The 17,568-nt window shown below is 40.7% G+C and overlaps 1 protein-coding gene across 1 annotated transcript; it reads right to left on the bottom strand.

Moving 5' to 3' along the window:
• Positions 1-1,316: 1,316 nt before the first annotated feature.
• On the bottom strand, positions 1,317-11,353 carry PGPEP1L (pyroglutamyl-peptidase I like). Its single transcript, XM_077785809.1, is given in 6 exon segments — positions 1,317-1,693; positions 2,622-2,851; positions 3,313-3,429; positions 9,545-9,597; positions 11,279-11,318; positions 11,321-11,353. Coding segments are annotated over 6 exon segments (666 nt in total). The 3' UTR covers positions 1,317-1,500.
• Positions 11,354-17,568: the final 6,215 nt, after the last annotated feature.

Below are 17,568 nucleotides of genomic sequence, written 5' to 3'. Positions count from 1 at the left end.
TTAAGTTAAATAAAAGAATTCTGTATGCATTTGTTTGTTTCTGATTTTGTTGCTCCTTATGCAAAGCAAGAACAGGTTAGAAAACTCAGAAAAGCTGCTCTGGTCTTCCTCTGCCCTTTCTTGCTGCATCTAATTGAGCTACTCTTAATTAGAGTTAGTACTGCCATTGTTTGGTTGAAATCAAAAGTATTTTCATCCAGAGACACTGAGCTTTTGGATCCTTCATGGCTGAGATTTGAGCAGTTTTGCACGAGGCCGTTCCTATGAATAAGGTGAGCATTGTTATTTATTTACCTACAGAGCAATCCCCATGTGAGGCATTCAGCCAGCCAGCACCTGGTTTCAAAAAACCAGGATTAGCTTGGTGTTTCCACTTCCTCAGACTCTTGGCATCAACATGTTGACTAAAACAAAGCTCAGAGGTGGCCTGAAGCCCCAGCAGCTGCCTGTGCTGTTGTGTTTGTCTCTTGTGCTTTTTACTGATGGTGCTTGAGGAAGAGGCTTTTGTTTCCCTCAAGAAATCCCAGGTGTCCAGATTGAGCTGCTGCTGTGCTGCTCCTGAGTGATTTCATCTTGTCCTTTTCTGCTGGCAGCAGGATTTCAGAGGAGAGCGTGGACATTCCCTGTGTGCTGAAGGGCAGTGCTGTGACCTCTGTGGTACCCAGCACTTCTGTATGGAGCAGTTTGAGATGTGGAGGAGTCTGCTCCTATATTTTACAATTTGGAATCTCCTTTGGTGCCTGTTCTGTAGGTAACCTCGTGCCCTAGCCCTCCCCACAGCACAGTGCTTCAGGATTGCCTTTCTCAGGACAGGTTAGCTGTTGGATTTGCCTTTGGGCTGGGCTTTGTGGAAGGACTATAGGGTTTTCCCTTGTGACAGGCACTGAGAATTTGGGGGAGGTGGCTGTTTTGGGTTGAAACTCAAGTTACCAACAGCATTATAGATCCTGCTGGTTTCCAGTTTTCTGTGTTCTCTGGTCACTCTGGGTCAGAGCCCGTTGCTGATGTGGAAAGCAGCATCTACAGCAGGTAGGTAAGAGAGAACTGTAAAACTTCCCATACCAGATTCCCCAAGTGTGTTTTGATTTCCCCCACAGCCAAGTGTTTTGTGGGCTTAACTCTGGACTCAGACAGGGGCTGAGGGGGATCTTTGTTACATCCATGCCATGGTGAGTCCTTACAGCTGAGCATCCATCTGGGGTCAGCAAGTCTTTATTGATGTCTTTTTAACCAACAGAACCAGGATTAAACATCTAAAATGTTTTTAGTCCAGTTTCACACTTTCTGAAATCTGAACAACTTTATTGTTAGCACTATGAACCACCAATCATTTGGGTTTTTTTCCCCCTCAAGCCTTTTCTAAGAGACACAAATGGTTGGTTGGGTTTTGCAAGGAAACTTCACTGAAAATAACGTGGGCTATAAAATCCTTTGTGTGTGGGTTTTAAATAATCTTTATATCTACTTCATTTCAGAGGTAAGGAGTTGCATTCTAAGAAATCATAATTTTTCCCCTCTGTGATCCATCTCTCTTTGTTTCCCACACTGTTCTAACATTGCTAAAATAATGGTCTGTAATGTTTTTCCTAGAAATTCTGCTGTTACCGACTCGGATAATGGAGGGACGTGGATGAAAGCAGCTCTTCCCTTGCCATAATACAGAGAAATGTAGTAGGTGTAATCACAAAGGTACCTGCAATATTAAGAACAAAACAAAACCAGAAACCTGAATTAAGGCTCAGTAAACCTTGATTAAATTTAAATATTCTAAGTAGCCAAACCAGATCTGGTTTATGAAATTATTAAGAACATATTTGCTAAGTGAATAAAGGAAATGCTGGAATAAACCAAGTTTGAGAAACAAATGTTGCTTATCTGATGGTTTGATTTCTCAGACACCCACCCACAAAGAACTTTAAGTAAAAAAAATATCACAAGGCAGGCATTCTTGTGGAGTGGGAAAAGTAACACACCCTGCTGGAAATTACAACCATGTAACACAGTTTTTGTCTAAGTCATAAAATCTCTCTGTCTAAAGAGATTTTTCTAATCATTCTACCTTTTAAAATTCGGGTCAAAATCTTGAATTTAAGGGCCAATATTATATGATTTTTATTTAAAATAAAATAAAAATTACTGGTTTGTTTTCCTTTCCAATGAAGACTAGCATAGTAGAAAATTGCTTCAGTGCTACTAGAATACATAATGAGATCACAGGCCTGGTTCTAACAGTACCTGTAATTGCTGTTCTCCAGTGTATGTATTTACATTTTGTATCCCTCCCGGTTGAGAAAAACAGATTAAAATCTGCTACTAGTCTGTATTGCCTTCAGACTCTCTTAATAGCTGAGGTTTACGGGAGTTGCTCATCACAGTGTGTTCTATGTTGGAACTTGTTTCTTTTGGAATTTATAAATCTATGGAAAAATATCTACTGCCTGTAGCTTTTCATGGAGGCTGCTTTACAGAAAATTTAAAATCATCCCAGTTTCATATTTGTGCCTCTCTGAAGATTTTGCTTCTGAATGATTTTTGTTGGAGGAGAGCTCATGGCAAAGATTCTCCAGGGTTAAATGAGCTGATTGAGTTGTTTTTGTGAGGCCCTGATACATGACATTTACCTTCCTGCATCTCTGGAAAGGATGATATCAATCCCTTCCACTGAGATGTTCTTCCAGAGAGTCTTCATGTTAATTGTAGATTCAATCTTTTCTGGGCCATCTAGCACGCAGCAGGAACCTTCTGGGTGAAAACCACAAGCATCCCTCTCCCGGTAGCCTTTGTTCTTCCCACACTGCTCCAGGATGATGAGTGCTGTGGTGGACGAAGCCAGCCCAACGTGAACTGTAAGCTGGTTTTTCCTACCAGAGTGAATAATAGGAAATCAGAAATGAGACCTGCTTTTTAAAAACATGTGATGCAAAAGTGCCAAGCATTATGTGAATTACTGGCTTCAAGGTGGGGAGCCTTGCTCATGTCTAAAGAAAATTTTGATAAGGTATTATAAATAAAAACCAAATTAGGCTGTAGTTTTTGTTGTGTTTAGTCAGGACTGCAGAGCAGCAGTACTTGTTTTTCAGTTTATGGTAGATATTTTCTTTTCATTTGTTCAGCATCAGTTATGCTGTTTAACTGACACGGGGTTAAACCAGCATGCTGATTAGTGTGTGCTCCGAATTTCAGCTTAGAACCTTGATCACAGTTTCAATAGTCACTTTCCAGAGTTGTTTGATGTTTTGCAATACTCTCTTGGAGAATTTTTCTTTGTATTCAGGGGAGGGGAAGAAATTGTTTAACTTCATCATTACCCACCAGTGGCTGAAGAGTTGTCCAGATCTTGCAGACTTGCTCCTTTGCTTTTTGGTAAACCACTGGCAGCTGCATGATCCGGAGATTGATGTTTTCTCCAAGACCCCTCTTGGACAGCTCCTGTGTTTACAAAAAAGCCATTGAGGACTTGAAGGAGTGTGGAGGGCAAGGACGCAGCAAAGAAGCATTGGATTTCTGACTGTGAAACTGGGCTGATTCAACTGAGAAAACACCTGAAAGGGCTACACCTTAGCCCATGGTTTCTGAATGAGATTTGTTTTATTGTTGCTGCCTCTCTTTTAGCTGGAAGAGGCTAAAATGTGCTAAGCAATTTCCTAATGTCACATCCGTCCATGTGGAGCCATTGTGGTCTTTTCCAAGGAGATGCTGTCTTCAGTGGGTGGGAGGGGTTATTGCCCTGGGGAGCCATGAGACAGCATCTCAGAAAAGCTCCACCCTTGAAAGCATCTAAATAGGCTTTGCTGTAGGTAAGAGCTGGTAGAAAAACTGCACTGCCAAGAGACAAAACCAAGGAGAATTCACCTTAAGCATAACTTTTTCACTCCAGGGTCATGAGATCTGCTGGCTTGACCAGGTTCAGGTAAGCTGTGCTGAACGTCACTGTCAACACGAGGATGTCACATTTAGAATGAGTTTAATTTATTTTTCGGTCTAGAATGTTTCTCTAGTAAAAGGAAATGTCACTGAGATGTTACTTCTGTTAATTATGTACAGTTGAATCTCCACACAGGACCAAATTTCCCAAAGAAATAATTATGCCCAGAATTCAGGTGAATGGAACAAAGGCACCCTTCAAAGCAGCAGGTTGGCTAGGTGGTTGGAAGATGGTCTGGAGAATAAATGTCACATGGAAGTGACTTGAAAGGATTTTGTCAGTGGAACAGGGCTAACAAACCAGGCCTAGGCCTCAGCAGAAGGTAAGCAGCTGCAGTGGCAGGATGCAGAAGGAATTCATCTGAGGTGGGAAGCTTTGTCCCAGAAAATAGAATGGTGGTTGAAAATCCCTGTTCCACTACCAAAGGAGGGCACAGGTTAAGTTTTTAAGGGGGCACAGGCAAAAGTAGAGGTGTCTGATTAGCCCAGGAGACCTGTAACTGCAATCAGTGTCTTTGTCTTCTTAGGTTTTTGTTTCTCACTCAGGATACCCATGCAGAGAGGCCCAGAGTTCTGGGAAATTTGCCCTTCAACACTTGCTTCCTATATAAACTGTTCCAATTTTCTTGTCAGCGGAAGCATTGATTAGCTGTGCTCAATAAACTATTTGACAAAAGCAAGGAAACAATGCCTGCAGGGAAGTAAACACATTTGGAGAACAGTGCCAGCCTTTTTTCCTGTGGGCGCTGACAGTCTTTGAGAGCCCATTGCATCATCTTGCTGAAGAATGCTGTACTGTGCCTGAGCCTCCACACAAGAAAACCCCAGCTGGTTCACAATTAGCATTTTCTTTTCCGAAGCATTTCAAATTTTTACATTTAATGAGAGTCTTTCTCTTAAACTATAAGGCTTAGAGGACTTGACTACCCCAAACTTTGGTGCAGAACATGGAGACCCAAAGCCAGCTGTAATGCTGTTCTCCTCTCGTGCTCTCTGGGTCGAGGCATTCTGTTGTCACCAGCTGTCACAGCAGAAACACACAGAAATACTTTTGTGCAGGACCAAACTGAAGCTGGCCAATAGCAAATGGCTGAGGATTTGTGTCAAAGGAAGATGGTTCTCTATGTCCTAAGCAATTTCAGCGTGTTGTCAATAATGTGTATTACTGTGTTGTCTAACAATCCCAGCCATGGGCTTACACCCCATTAGACCAGATGTGTAAACATGGAGCAAAATGAAAAAAGGCTCCATGTCTCAGACTTAACCAGAACCAATTTTGCTTTTAAGGTGGGAGACTGAAGATGGTTAGAGGAGGGTGACTGCACCTGGAAACCAGAGCTCACACTGGTGAGTAAACAGGTGCCTGTTTTTTGTAGTTGAAACAGGAAAGGAAATTTCAAAGAAAGAGAAAAAATTTGGAGGTCTGTTTTGTGGGAAAAGTGATTGAAAAGAAAACATGAAAATTTTCTCTTTGGGAAGTTCTAGAAAGGAGAAGAAATCCAGCATTATCACTGCTGACCTTGAGCTGTTGTGAGTTGTGGTCATAGTTCAAGTCCATTGGTGTTCTGGTCCAATGAGAAGTGATTTGCACAGCACTGTCCTCAGGTTGGAAACTGTGTGTTAGAAATAGCTTGAACTTCTAGAAAACACTGGAAAACATCACTGATTTTGCCTGAGTTTTCACTGTTTGGGTTGCTGGGAAGGTGGTTGCATGTGTTAATTTTGTGAACTGCTTGTGCTGGTGCAGAAAGGAAACCAGAAGGTTTCAATTGGCCCAGCCAGACTGCAAGTACATTGCAAACAAAGTGTTTTGTGTGGCTGGTTAGTGGGGTTTTGTTTATGTGTTTGTTTTGGGTTTTTGGTTGTTTTAAGTTGTTGGGTTTTTTTCTAATCCTGTAGATAACCTTCTTAAAATTTCAGGGATGTAAGAAAGTTCCAACACAGAAATGAAGGCACTAAATAGCAATGTCTTAGTTTCACAGATGATGAAACTAAAGCAGAGAGGGAGAGAGATTAAATGACAGATTTCCAAAGATCACATGGTCAGTGGCAGGATGAAAAACTGTGCTGGGAGATCTGATCCTCATCTCCTGATAGCAGACATAGTTCCCAGAAGCAGTTGGAAATGTGACCTGTTTTTTGCACTAACAGTTTAATTACTATGAATGTTGTCACTCAACTTACATTTGTGCCCTATTAACTGGGGACTCTGACCTTGATGGTGGAGTGGCCTGATAGGTCATTTTGCTGCCAAGCTGCAGACAGGACTTTCTGGAGGAGACACTGCAACAGGGTTGGACCAAGGGTTATTAGGTGGGACCATTAATCTGTAGCTTGGAATAAATAAATCAGGGGATCTAGGATTCTGAAGGTCCCATGTGGTGCTGCAGCACTAACACATTGTGGTAACTCTTTGATTTGTCAAAAAATGCAGAGTAAATACCTGGTGGTGTTTTCCTTTAGTGAGAATGTCCTGCACTTCCAGAGTTAAAAGTGTTGCTGGCAGAGCTTTCGTGCATATTTTAGGAGGGTATTTCAGGTGAATGAAGTTATGAGAACCATGAAAAACTCAGTGAGACAGGTTTCTAAAAGATCAGCTGTCTTTCTGGTGCTAGACAACCATGCTGGGCCAGGTGATGGTGCTGTAAGAGTGCTGAAGCTTTTCTCCACGTCCTTGAATTGACAGGTTTGTCTGTGCTTTTGGGTACATTTGATCCCCTTTTCCCTGAACACTCGAGGGGTACCTGCTGAGGAACAAAATCTCCATGGGTGAAGAATGCAATGCTGATGAATGCCATGTGTGAGAGTCTCTGTCATGAGAACTTAGATCCATGCAAAAACAATGGGGTATTCCTCAAGTTTTTGGAAAATTACATCTTCATATTCTTAAAGAGGAAATTCAGGATAAATACCCTTTTTAAACCAGTAGATATAGAGATTTGTAGAGTTTTACTCACATTTATCATTGGATTCCTGGGAACTTCAAGGGAAATTGGCTTATTCACCAAAAAGGCAGTAGTAGTACACAGTTAATTTGTAAGAGAAATAATATTTTTCTGTGTGCCCAATGAGGACATAGAAGGGATGAGGCATTGGAATGGGCTGTGCTCATTGGATCAATCTCTGATCCTCTCTACAGCAAGAAAAGAGGTTCAGGGGCACAGCTGATCACATCAGCAGCATCTTGTGGAGGAGCTTAAGGAAGCAGTTGTGAGTTTAGAGCAAGTATTGCTCATAGAAGGGCAGCCATGGTTCTTTGGCCAAGGATCCATTTCAAGAGCATGGAGAGTGAGGCTATACTTTGGAATTAGGACACTGCAACTGTTAAATGTATTTTTACAGGATTTCAGATGTTTTTGGTATGAGGACCCTTCTGGGATGTGAACTTCTAAGACTGTGTGTATCAGCATTACATCATCACTGAGGGGCTATCCAGGCTTTTGATAAGCACCTACTTAATTTTGGGGTGATAATTAGGATAGTTCTGGGTAATGCTACAAAGGCATTAAGCCTGACCAATGATATTTAGTATGTCTGTTCTGGCTGTTCAGCGTGTTCCTGAGGCTGAATGTGAGTGCACGCTTGCATGGTTCACAGCAAAGAGATTTGGCAGGAGGCTTTTATGTCACTCCGGTGATCTATGCAGGTACCCCAAGCCAAGCCAGGATTACTTCCAGATGTAAATACTAAATTTTGTTATCTTTAATACATGTGCATAAGCTTCCTGAAGATCACAGGAAGGCTTCCTGAAGATCACTCCTATGAATGAGGCCAATGGAACAATACTGTGAGATTGCTATTTAGTGTGGAGAAACCTATCAAAATTCAAAGTACTTCCAGATTTGGAGCAAATTTCTCTGAATTAACCACCTTTGCCAGGGAGTAGGAAACCAAAGCATCATCTCCAGTCTGAATACAAATTAATTTCACATAGAGGGTGCCACATCAGAGGGAATGGATTTGTTCTCCTCCATACACAAGGACTGACATCTGTTTTGCTGTGGAATGCTGTGGTCCTTGTTACGTAACTCCCAGGCATAGCCAGCTCATGGCATTGTTACAGAAAACTCATCCCATTGGTGTGTTCTCGCTCGAGGCTGTTTTGCTTGCAGATAAAGAACATGCTCTATTTTCAGCCAGAAGAGGATGATCTTGCACCCAAAATTAGAACCAATAGGAATCAGGAAATAATGAGAAAGAACACTGTCAACTGACAAATATTTGTGGTTTAGGGTACATGTTGACTTGGAGTTAAGATAATTTATGGGTCTCCTGTCATGACTGGGGTGTGGAAAGGTATCAGAGAAATATTTCTGTTTCTTTTTAGCCTACAGGGATAACATCCCTCTTGACTTGGAAGGGGCAATAGATTTATTCTACCAAACACCAAGCTGCACTCAGCATTCTTCACCCAGCAAAGCTAGAATGGAAAAGATGTGTGTTTTGGTGGAATTGCTATTGCTTTGGTCTTTGGGAAAACATACTGGGTCCTTGTTTTTCAATCATCTTAACTTGAGTGCACTTCACTTTCAAAACAGATCTTCAGTAGCTGTCACCAAAATTTGTACTATTATTATAGTCCTGTAGAGCCATCACCTTTCTGTCATTACTAATGCTTTCCTATAGCTGACTTTCTCATTTCAGTGTCGAAAAGCATTAAAAAATATATGGACTTGTTTCAGCCTTCATAATAGAACACAGTCCCCTTAGTTTGTTTTACACGTCCTACTTTCCATTTTACCTATATTATCTGTCATTTCTTATATATTTTGGACCAATGCTCCAATTTAATTTTACTACTTTGACTGTTCCCCCACTAGTTTCAGATTTCACTGTGTACCCTTCTTTCTACCTTGGGATTGCTAAAAACTTACGTTGATGATCCTCTCACAATAACTCTGTTCATTGGTACCTTATGAGAATAACTGAACGCCAGGAAAGGCTCTTGTCTGCGGCAGGGAGAATGAATCAGTTGATGCTGAAAGCCAGGTATCCAATCATGCCTTTGTATCCTCCAGCTAAATTTGTTCTACTACACAGATTCAGGAAACAAGCAGGAAGTTTCAAGACTGCATCTGAGACTTGTTACTGCCAATCAAGGTGTATGGAGGAAAAAACTCCTCTGAATGACCTTGTTTTCAATTTAACTGTAGACTTCACTGTCATTTGAAAGTGGAAGCCAAAGCTGAAATGTGAACTCACACTTAGAGCTGGCACAGTTTAAGTTCTGTGTTCCTGAAGCAGGCAGTGAGATCTCAATAGGCTACACTTGTGTGAGAAGGAAATCACCTCACACAGGATAAAATGATGGTTCACTGAAGGCAGACATAACCTGTGGCACATGCAATAGTTGTAGAGAAGGCACCGTGAGTAAAAATAAATTTTTAAAATAAAGAATAATATTTTAAAGTGCTTAAAGAGCACAAAAAATAAAGCAAGTAAAATAATATTTCACTTAATTATCCTCTTTGTTCTATGTTGGGTGTCTGCTCCATGAGGCACAATTCTGTTTAATGAGTCATGAAAAAGGAATGGAAATCCTAAAACCAGTTTGTGTTGGGATGTCTAAAAAATAAAACACCTCCCTTCTTTTTTTTTTTTTTTTTTTTTTTATGCTTACCTTCACTGCTTCCCAGCTGGAATTAACCAGGTATTGTCTGAAGGGACCAAAACCTGAAAAGAAAGAAAGGTGGTTTTAACCTGTGCTTACTCTACAATTGCAGATTAGGTGCTGATGTGTGCACACACATATTTGATCTTTATCTTCCTATTTTTGGTTATGGAGGTTGAGTTTTTTAGATAGGATTTAGCTTTTATAACACTTAACATTTTCAATTTGTATATTCACTGATCAAAGAACTAATCCTGCAATCTTCATTCATGTCAAGGCTTTCTTATGAGAGAGCCTTAACTGGAGCTGGTTAAATGTACCTCCAGTAGGACAGATCATGTAAATGCTGATTTTGGGGGAGGGTCAGCATCCATAGAAATACCACTGTTAAAAGTTATGGTATTAAATACTCCCGGGTCACAGTCAATGTATCATTCTTATTGTTAAAACTCGTGAAGATGAAGATATGCATATTTAATGAAAATGTTTGAAAGAGTAAAATTTATTTAATCTGGGACTAATTTTAATCACAAGTAATGAAAACTTACAGTTTTCTATCTGGGAAAATGTGCTTCTTTTGTGATGCTGGGAAAAATGTCTTCACTTTTCCCCCCAGGAAAAGAGAGAAGAAAAGGGAAATAACACTTTGACTCCAAAGTATTACATTCAATTTTATGCATTCTTTTTTAGTTTATTTTTTTTTAATAAAAAGGGGAAAGACTTAATTTTGAGCAGATGGGCATTTTGTCATTAAAAAGTTTGATGGAAAACTCCCACTATCTTTATTAATCTCAATTAATGTTCTCAATCCAGAGTGTTGCCAAGTCCTAGATACTGGGTGTCAGGAAAATGACTTTGTGAAATGGTTTTAATGCTATAATTCTTAAATATTTAAAATCCTTAAATGGACAAGTAAATACTTGACAGCACATGATTGCCATTTTGCACAGTGAAAGCTACTTGTATGTGGAGACAATTAAGCCTAAATGGAAGCTTGTGACAGCTTAATTAGTGCTAGACTGTAAGTGTTTCTTAATTTGTTAGTATTTATTTCATAACGGCTCCATCTTTTCTCTTTAATGTTATGAAAAGCTTATATTTTTGACAATATTTTCCCCAGGTTTGAGTTTCTTCTATGGGGAGGGAACAAAGAAAATGGTGCTCATTTCAGATTTCCAGGAAACACAAAACCTCATTAATCCCACTCTGCTTTGAGAACAAAATTCGGGTGGCACCTGCTCCATTTTGGAGCTGTAGTTGTACAAATTTCTGTGCCTGTGTGTGCAGAAATTCAGAATTATAATGAAGTTATTAGGTAGCTCACAGTGAAACACTTCTGTCAGTGGTGGTCCTAAGAAACTACTGCTTAGGATAAAATTGCTATGAAAAATAACTAAATCTATTAGTGTTTTACTGCAATACCTACAGCAATGTGGAGAGGTAACTGGCTGAATGTTACTGGGCTCCATAAAATAAACTGGGCTCCCTGCCAGCAGGTTTGTATTCTGAGCAGGTGAAAATGTGACAGAGACATGCTGTGATAATCTATCTAGTAGATTAAAGATGCACATGTGTCTTAACTAGTCTAAAGCTTTTTGACCAAGGAGATTTCTGGACATAAATGGTGATCTAAAGGGAGGAAAAAACAAACAGGGTGCTAAGAAGTCCTCCCAACAAGGATATGTGCCATAAATATCATAGGAGAGAACCAGACTGTCAGCTTTTTAGGAGGTTAGCAAATACCTCCTGCCCTCTCCTGCACTCCCATCCAGCTCATCTGCAGTTACAGCTGGAGCAAGCCAGACTAGTTCTGCCCATCTTGCAGCTATTAAAAAAAAAAAAAAAAGTGTTTAATTGAAAACAGCAAGATGCAAATCTCTTTGATGTAGCTTCACCCTCGTCCCTATATCCTCAGATGACCTGCAGTGGAAAATTATCCAGCAACTCACATGTCAAGATATGTGTAATGATTGCCCTTAGATGAGCCAGTGGCAACAAGAGGAACAGCGAGCAGCAGCATTCCTTAGGAGCTTTAACCTTTTAAAGCTCAGCACTCTCTGAGCTGCTGGTTCTGCCTCTGTGATGCTGCACTTGTTGGAGCCAACAAGAGAAACTCCAAATTTGGTCCCCTTGTGCTGCATGTTCAGGCATGTTCCTTTGGTATATTTAAATGGAATGGTTTAGTTTAGCAGTGATGAGGCAGCATCTCCTGTTTAAAACTCCCTTACCTTGCCATGAAACTGAGCCCCTGAAAGTTGCCATGTGCTGCTCTAATTCTGGACACTGACTGTATGACATTGTGATGCAACCTGGTTTTCTTGCTTCAGAGCTTCTTTAGGGTAAGCTTTATCTAATAGTAGCCTGCACTGCCTTGAGCTATGTGGTTTGGATCAGAGATAATGTCAACAAAGATTAAAACATGGAGAGAATGAACAACAAACCAAACTGGACGGCAGTAAGGAGGGCAGACTGCAGTCTGTTTCCTCTGACATGCATCTGATTTTTCTTAGGAAGGCACAGCAAGTTCTTTTCCATTTGGAAATGTTAGTATGAGCATTTGCCACTCTTCTTCCCCCTAGGAAACTGTTTATGACAAAGATCAAGCATGCGTGCATACCATCTCTGGCTCAAAGAATGAAATACAAATCTTACCAGTCACCACCACAGTGTTGGAATTTGAATCCATGACATCTATGCTCCAGAAGGTGGAATCGTCTTGTCTTTCAGTTTCAAACAGTATTATAATTCAGGTATCTGTAGCAAACTTCATTTGGGGCACCTATTTTCTTCCAACTGTGATGTGTCTGGCTTCACATGGCAGGGATGATTTGTGACTCATGTAACTTTTAAAGGCAGAAATGATTATGTCTCTATTAAAGATAGAAGTCTGACTGACTGGCTGACTGGGACTGCCCAAGCTCTTTCCATTCCCGGGTGTGGAGTATCTAGGAAGAAGAGGAAAAGCTTTAAGAAATTTCTTGCAAAATATCCAGCAATATTTTTCATCACTTGTTTATGTACAAGTAAACAGAAAATTAATTGAATCAGTTTGATTATAGCTCTGTGGGTATTCTGTTTTTAGCAGTTGTAACTCACTTTAATGATGAGGAATGACAACTACAAAAACTTATCTCTCCATTTCCACTCTTCTTGGACTTTTTCTTACCAGCTTAAGCTCAGGGGTAACTTTGCTGTTCCTCTTCACAGCACTTATCTGATTTACTACTCTTGATCTTTATCTCAGGCTTGTTATGAAAGAGTCCAAGCAGTGTACACTTTTCAAACAAAACACCAACAGGAAAATGTGTGTATTTGCTAGCCCAAAACATTTACTTGGTAATATCCTTTAGCAGGCAACATGTTAGAAAATCTCACTCCAACTTGCAAGGTCAGAGGAACTCTAGAAGCTGGGTTATAGCCTGCTGAAACTGGTGAGTTTAATAGCTGGTCTGTCTTCATTAGAGTGGAGCCTGAGAGCCAATGGGGGGGCCTGAAATCAAAACATATGCACATTGTCACTGCCCAAAACAAAAGCATATGCAAGTTCTCTTGGGAATTATAACTATGTGGGCAGAGGGTTTCACTGGGTCTTGTTTTGAGTAGGAAGTGTGTGTGTGTGTATGTGTGTGTGAGAGAGAGGGAGGGGAGAAATAAGCTAAGAATAGAAAGCCACTATATTATCTCAAGAGAGTTGCTAATTGAGAGACCTTAGGGGGAAAAAAAAAGAAAAATCTCTGAAGAAATCCCTTGGGTTGGGTGGTGGCTGAATGAGGTTTGGAGTGATGACCTGTGTCTGTCATTTAAATTGTCCCGTGCTGAAACACAAAAAGATGTGTGGGCTCTCTTTATTTAAAAGACCACCATCCATTTATTTAAAAGACCACTATCCATTTATTCCACCATCCATTTCTTCCCCTAACACAACTTGCAGAATTAACTTTTGCTAGCTGCTGGGGCTGAAGGAGCTTCTAATAGAGGAAACAGCTTTAAATAAGGCAGAATCTGCCATTGGCAGCACTGAATTACTTTTAAAATCTTACAGTCCTTCATACTCTTATGTCAAAGATTTTTATCCATTAATTTTTATGTTTGACCAGTCATTAAAACATTTCCTATGATTCTGAACAGGGCAGTGACATACCAGTCTTCTCATAGTTTTGATTTATGCTGGGTTTTTTAGGAAAAAAATCTAAGTACAGGGTGGTCTAATGAACAAAGAATTTGTAAGGAATAAGGCAAGATTTAAAGTCTTAATTAATTTCCAGAGTGAGAATTTCTATTTTCTTTGGGACATGAGAGCTGCTTTATACACATATATATGAAGGGTATTGCTTGAATGCTGTAAAATATTAGGTATTTCATGAGATATTCTTCCAGAGGGGAGATGTAAGTCTATTAGTTCCATGCACTCTGAAACAACTGATATGATCTTTTTGGAATGTAGTACTAATTTTTAAAGTTTTTACAGCTGGCAAAAGGGAGTAGAAGAAAATACAGAGTAGAAAAGATTAATTCACTAAGTCTTTATGAAGAAGCTAGTAGAAATTTGTAGTGGGGAGAAGTATTGTCTTGAAAAGTTAAGTTATTCCCTTTTCTTAAGGAGATCTTTGTTGAATTGGAAGTAAAGATTCTGAGACCTGATTCTGATTCAGTGTTGGTAAATGCTTGTGCAAGTGTGGGAGGAATGCTAGTGGTTGAAATAAACCAGAATTTGACAGAGACCACTGAAATTAATTTTTGCACTGATTTAATTGGTTGCTCATGTTCCCAAGCTTTGTGGATGGCAGTATACTTGGAGTAATAATGCATTTATTGCAGCTGTGCCACACAGTTAAAAAAGAATTGAAATATTTGAATTGAGCCTTACTCAGAAATTATTCAGAAATGAAATTAAACCTCTTCTTTCCTAACATTTCTTCAGTTGAAGCAGAAGCTGCTCTTGAAGTTTTTGTTAAAATATGATTGTAGCTTTAATATTAGCACTCCCATGGGTATCTGTGCCCAAAACAATGGATTTGAGGGTCACTGGATATTTGAGGTCTGTGCAAATTAATCTCTCCATCCATAATTAAGAATCCAAGCCTTCGCTATTTGAAGGCAAGTCACAGACACAGCTGACTCAGCTAAACACTGGTTGTTTTTCTTCTTGCTACACACAGATGTGATTGGCATGGCAGTCATCTTGAGGTACAGAAGAAATGGAGGCAATTCAACTATGAAAATCCTGGTTATCACCTTGAATATTTTTCTCCACATTTATCTGATACGTTCAAAAATTGTTTGAACTGCTGCTGAGTAACAGAAAAATAAATTTTCTGCAAATGCATTCTGACCACACCGCAGAGCTGGCAGCACACTGCTTGAGTAGCTTTTTAGTAAATGGCAAGAAGAACAGAATATGGCCCTTCATTTAGAAACTGCTCTTTAATTTTTATATCTTTTATTATTACTTACATATATTTATTTTATTTCTTGTTATTGGCAGCCACTGACCAATGTTTTAAACTGTGAAGTGGACTGTAATATATTCCAATTTTTATCTCAGCTGTTCAACACTTAATTGAGAGGAGGGAGAAATCAAGCTGTTATGCTATTTAACACTAAACTATAATGGGACTTTAAATAGAAATTTCAGGATTTAAAACTCCATATTTCTTTTCCATTCTAATAAAAATAAATGGTCCTCAGGAAAGTCTGAATCTGGTTTTTATGTAGATAGAAAGCGATGTCACAAAAAGAGAGGATACAAACATTTCAGTGTAAAGCTCACTGTTCCCTGTGGAATGAGGCCTCTTCTACAGCAAAATCCATGGAAATGGTAAATTGAAAAATATAATGGTAGTTTCATTCAGGGTTTTTTTTTTTTAGCAGAGACACCTTACACTATCCCAGGTTGCTCCAAACCCCATCCAACCTGGCCCTGAACAGTTCAGAGAATGGGGCAGACACAGCTTCCCTGGGCAAGCTGTGCCAGGGTCTGTTTTTGGAGAGGAACTGTCATGTGTTTTGTGCCATTTGATTATTTATTTTAGTTCTTCAGCAATTGAATCCATTGGTATACACCTATTTTTATGGGGAAAATTGCAACTGAATATGAGTTGAATATAGACATGCTGCTGAGTGGCTTTTACAGTATCAGTTCTAGTCTTCTTGCAGTATTATCAAAACTAATAGCTGTGTATGGACAGGTTTTTAATTTAATTTTTTGTTTATTATGGGGAAAAAGGATTTAGCAGGGCACATGCAATCCATGATCAACAGGTTGCTTTTTTCAGATGTCATTTACCAGCACAAAGAGCCTCTGCAAGCAGGATACACACAATTTAATTAACTGTTTATCAGCTAATATGTAAAATAGCTGCAACTAACATATTGCTGGGCTGAACAATAACATGCTTACCTCTGGTGATAAGAAAATGGATGAGTTTTAGCTAGCCAGGAAGTTTCTAATAGGCTGGAGAAAGTCTCTGATATTTATTGGTATGGGCTGATCTTCACCATTAGAGTTATCATCATGTTTTCTGGTTGATAATTTTTTTTTTTTTCTTCTTTTGTATCTTTTCTCTTGAATCTTTTACCAGCTATTGTCAGCCCACCAACAGCACTTGTGTGGTTTCAGCTTCCTGTCTTTCCTGCTGTATCAAATGAGACCTTGGACCAGGTTTAGCCCAGGACCAAATTTCTGGGTGTGGGTGACATGGGAAGAGCTGGAATGTACAAAGCTTCGAGGGATCACGAGCATGTGCTGAAATCCACTGATGGTCTCTAAGGTGGGGTGATGCGACATCTGCTCTTTGGAGCATCACTGGATGGGCTAAAACTTTGTCCTGTACAGGGGAAAAAAAAAAAAATCAAATTTATCGTGTGTTTTAAAGCATTTGAAAGGAGGAGCAGTGCTAAGGGGTTTTTTTGGTTGTTGTGCTGACAGGCAATGGAGTCCCTGTTGAGTTGGGTCTCCAGGTCACAGCAGCGTACCTGGGAGCTCAAAGTGCAAAGATGAGTTTATTTCTTTGCAAATGTACTCTTATTTCTATGTATCTTAGACCTCTATGACTCTGATATTTGTGTCTATTATTTTAAATATAATTGAGTGACCCTACTATGGGGTTATTAAGGCTGCCCTGAATCCCATCCTGAATTTTACTTTAAATTTTGACAACTGTGTATTGGTTTTAGTCCCTGTACCTCAGTTTTATGGTTTGTGGTAATGAACGGCAGGCAGCTGCCTAGCTTTTCCAAAAGCCTCTTTCAGAGTAACAGTGGTCACTGCAGAATGCTATAAAAATGTTACTTTTGTACAACCTTTCCCCTCGTAAACCTTCTGCCTCACGCCACGCCGCGTTAACACAAACCGGCGCTAGGTTTATGGTTTGTCGTTCTGTGCCTTTTAAAGAAATAAGCTGAAATTTTTGACGGGAGTTTTGTGAGTTCAGATGCGGCGTGGGCAACTGAGCTCACGAAGGCAGCGCCTGGATAGCGGCGGCCGAGGGCATTCCCGGGGTCCGAGGGCATTCCCGGAGCCTGAGGGCATTCCCGGAGCCTGAGGGCATTCCCGGAGCCTGAGGGCATTCCCGGGGGCCGAGGGCATTCCCGGAGCCTGAGGGCATTCCCGGGGGCTGAGGGCATTCCCGGGGGTTGAGGGCATTCCCGGGGTCCGAGGGCATTCCCGGGGGTTGAGGGCATTCCCGGGGTCCGAGGGCATTCCCGGAGCTCATGGGCATTCCCGGGGTCCGAGGACATTCCCGGGGTCCGAGGGCATTCCCGGAGCCTGAGGGCATTCCCGGAGTCATGGACATTCCCGGAGCCCGTGGACATTCCCGGAGCTCATGGGCATTCCCGGAGCTCATGGGCATTCCCAGGGGCTGAGGGCATTCCCGGAGCTCATGGACATTCCCGGAGCCCGTGGGCATTCCCGGAGCTCATGGGCATTCCCGGAGCCCGAGGGCATTCCCGGAGCTCATGGACATTCCCGCAGTCATGGGCATTCCCGGAGCCCGTGGGCATTCCCGGAGCCCACAGCCGGTCTCGCCAGC

The sequence above is a fragment of the Lonchura striata genome, chromosome 11 (assembly GCF_046129695.1).
Source record: "Lonchura striata isolate bLonStr1 chromosome 11, bLonStr1.mat, whole genome shotgun sequence".
In the NCBI taxonomy this organism is placed as follows: domain Eukaryota; kingdom Metazoa; phylum Chordata; class Aves; order Passeriformes; family Estrildidae; genus Lonchura; species Lonchura striata.
Note: the sequence above shows the minus strand (reverse complement) of the source record. Positions and strands in the feature narration are given on the sequence as shown.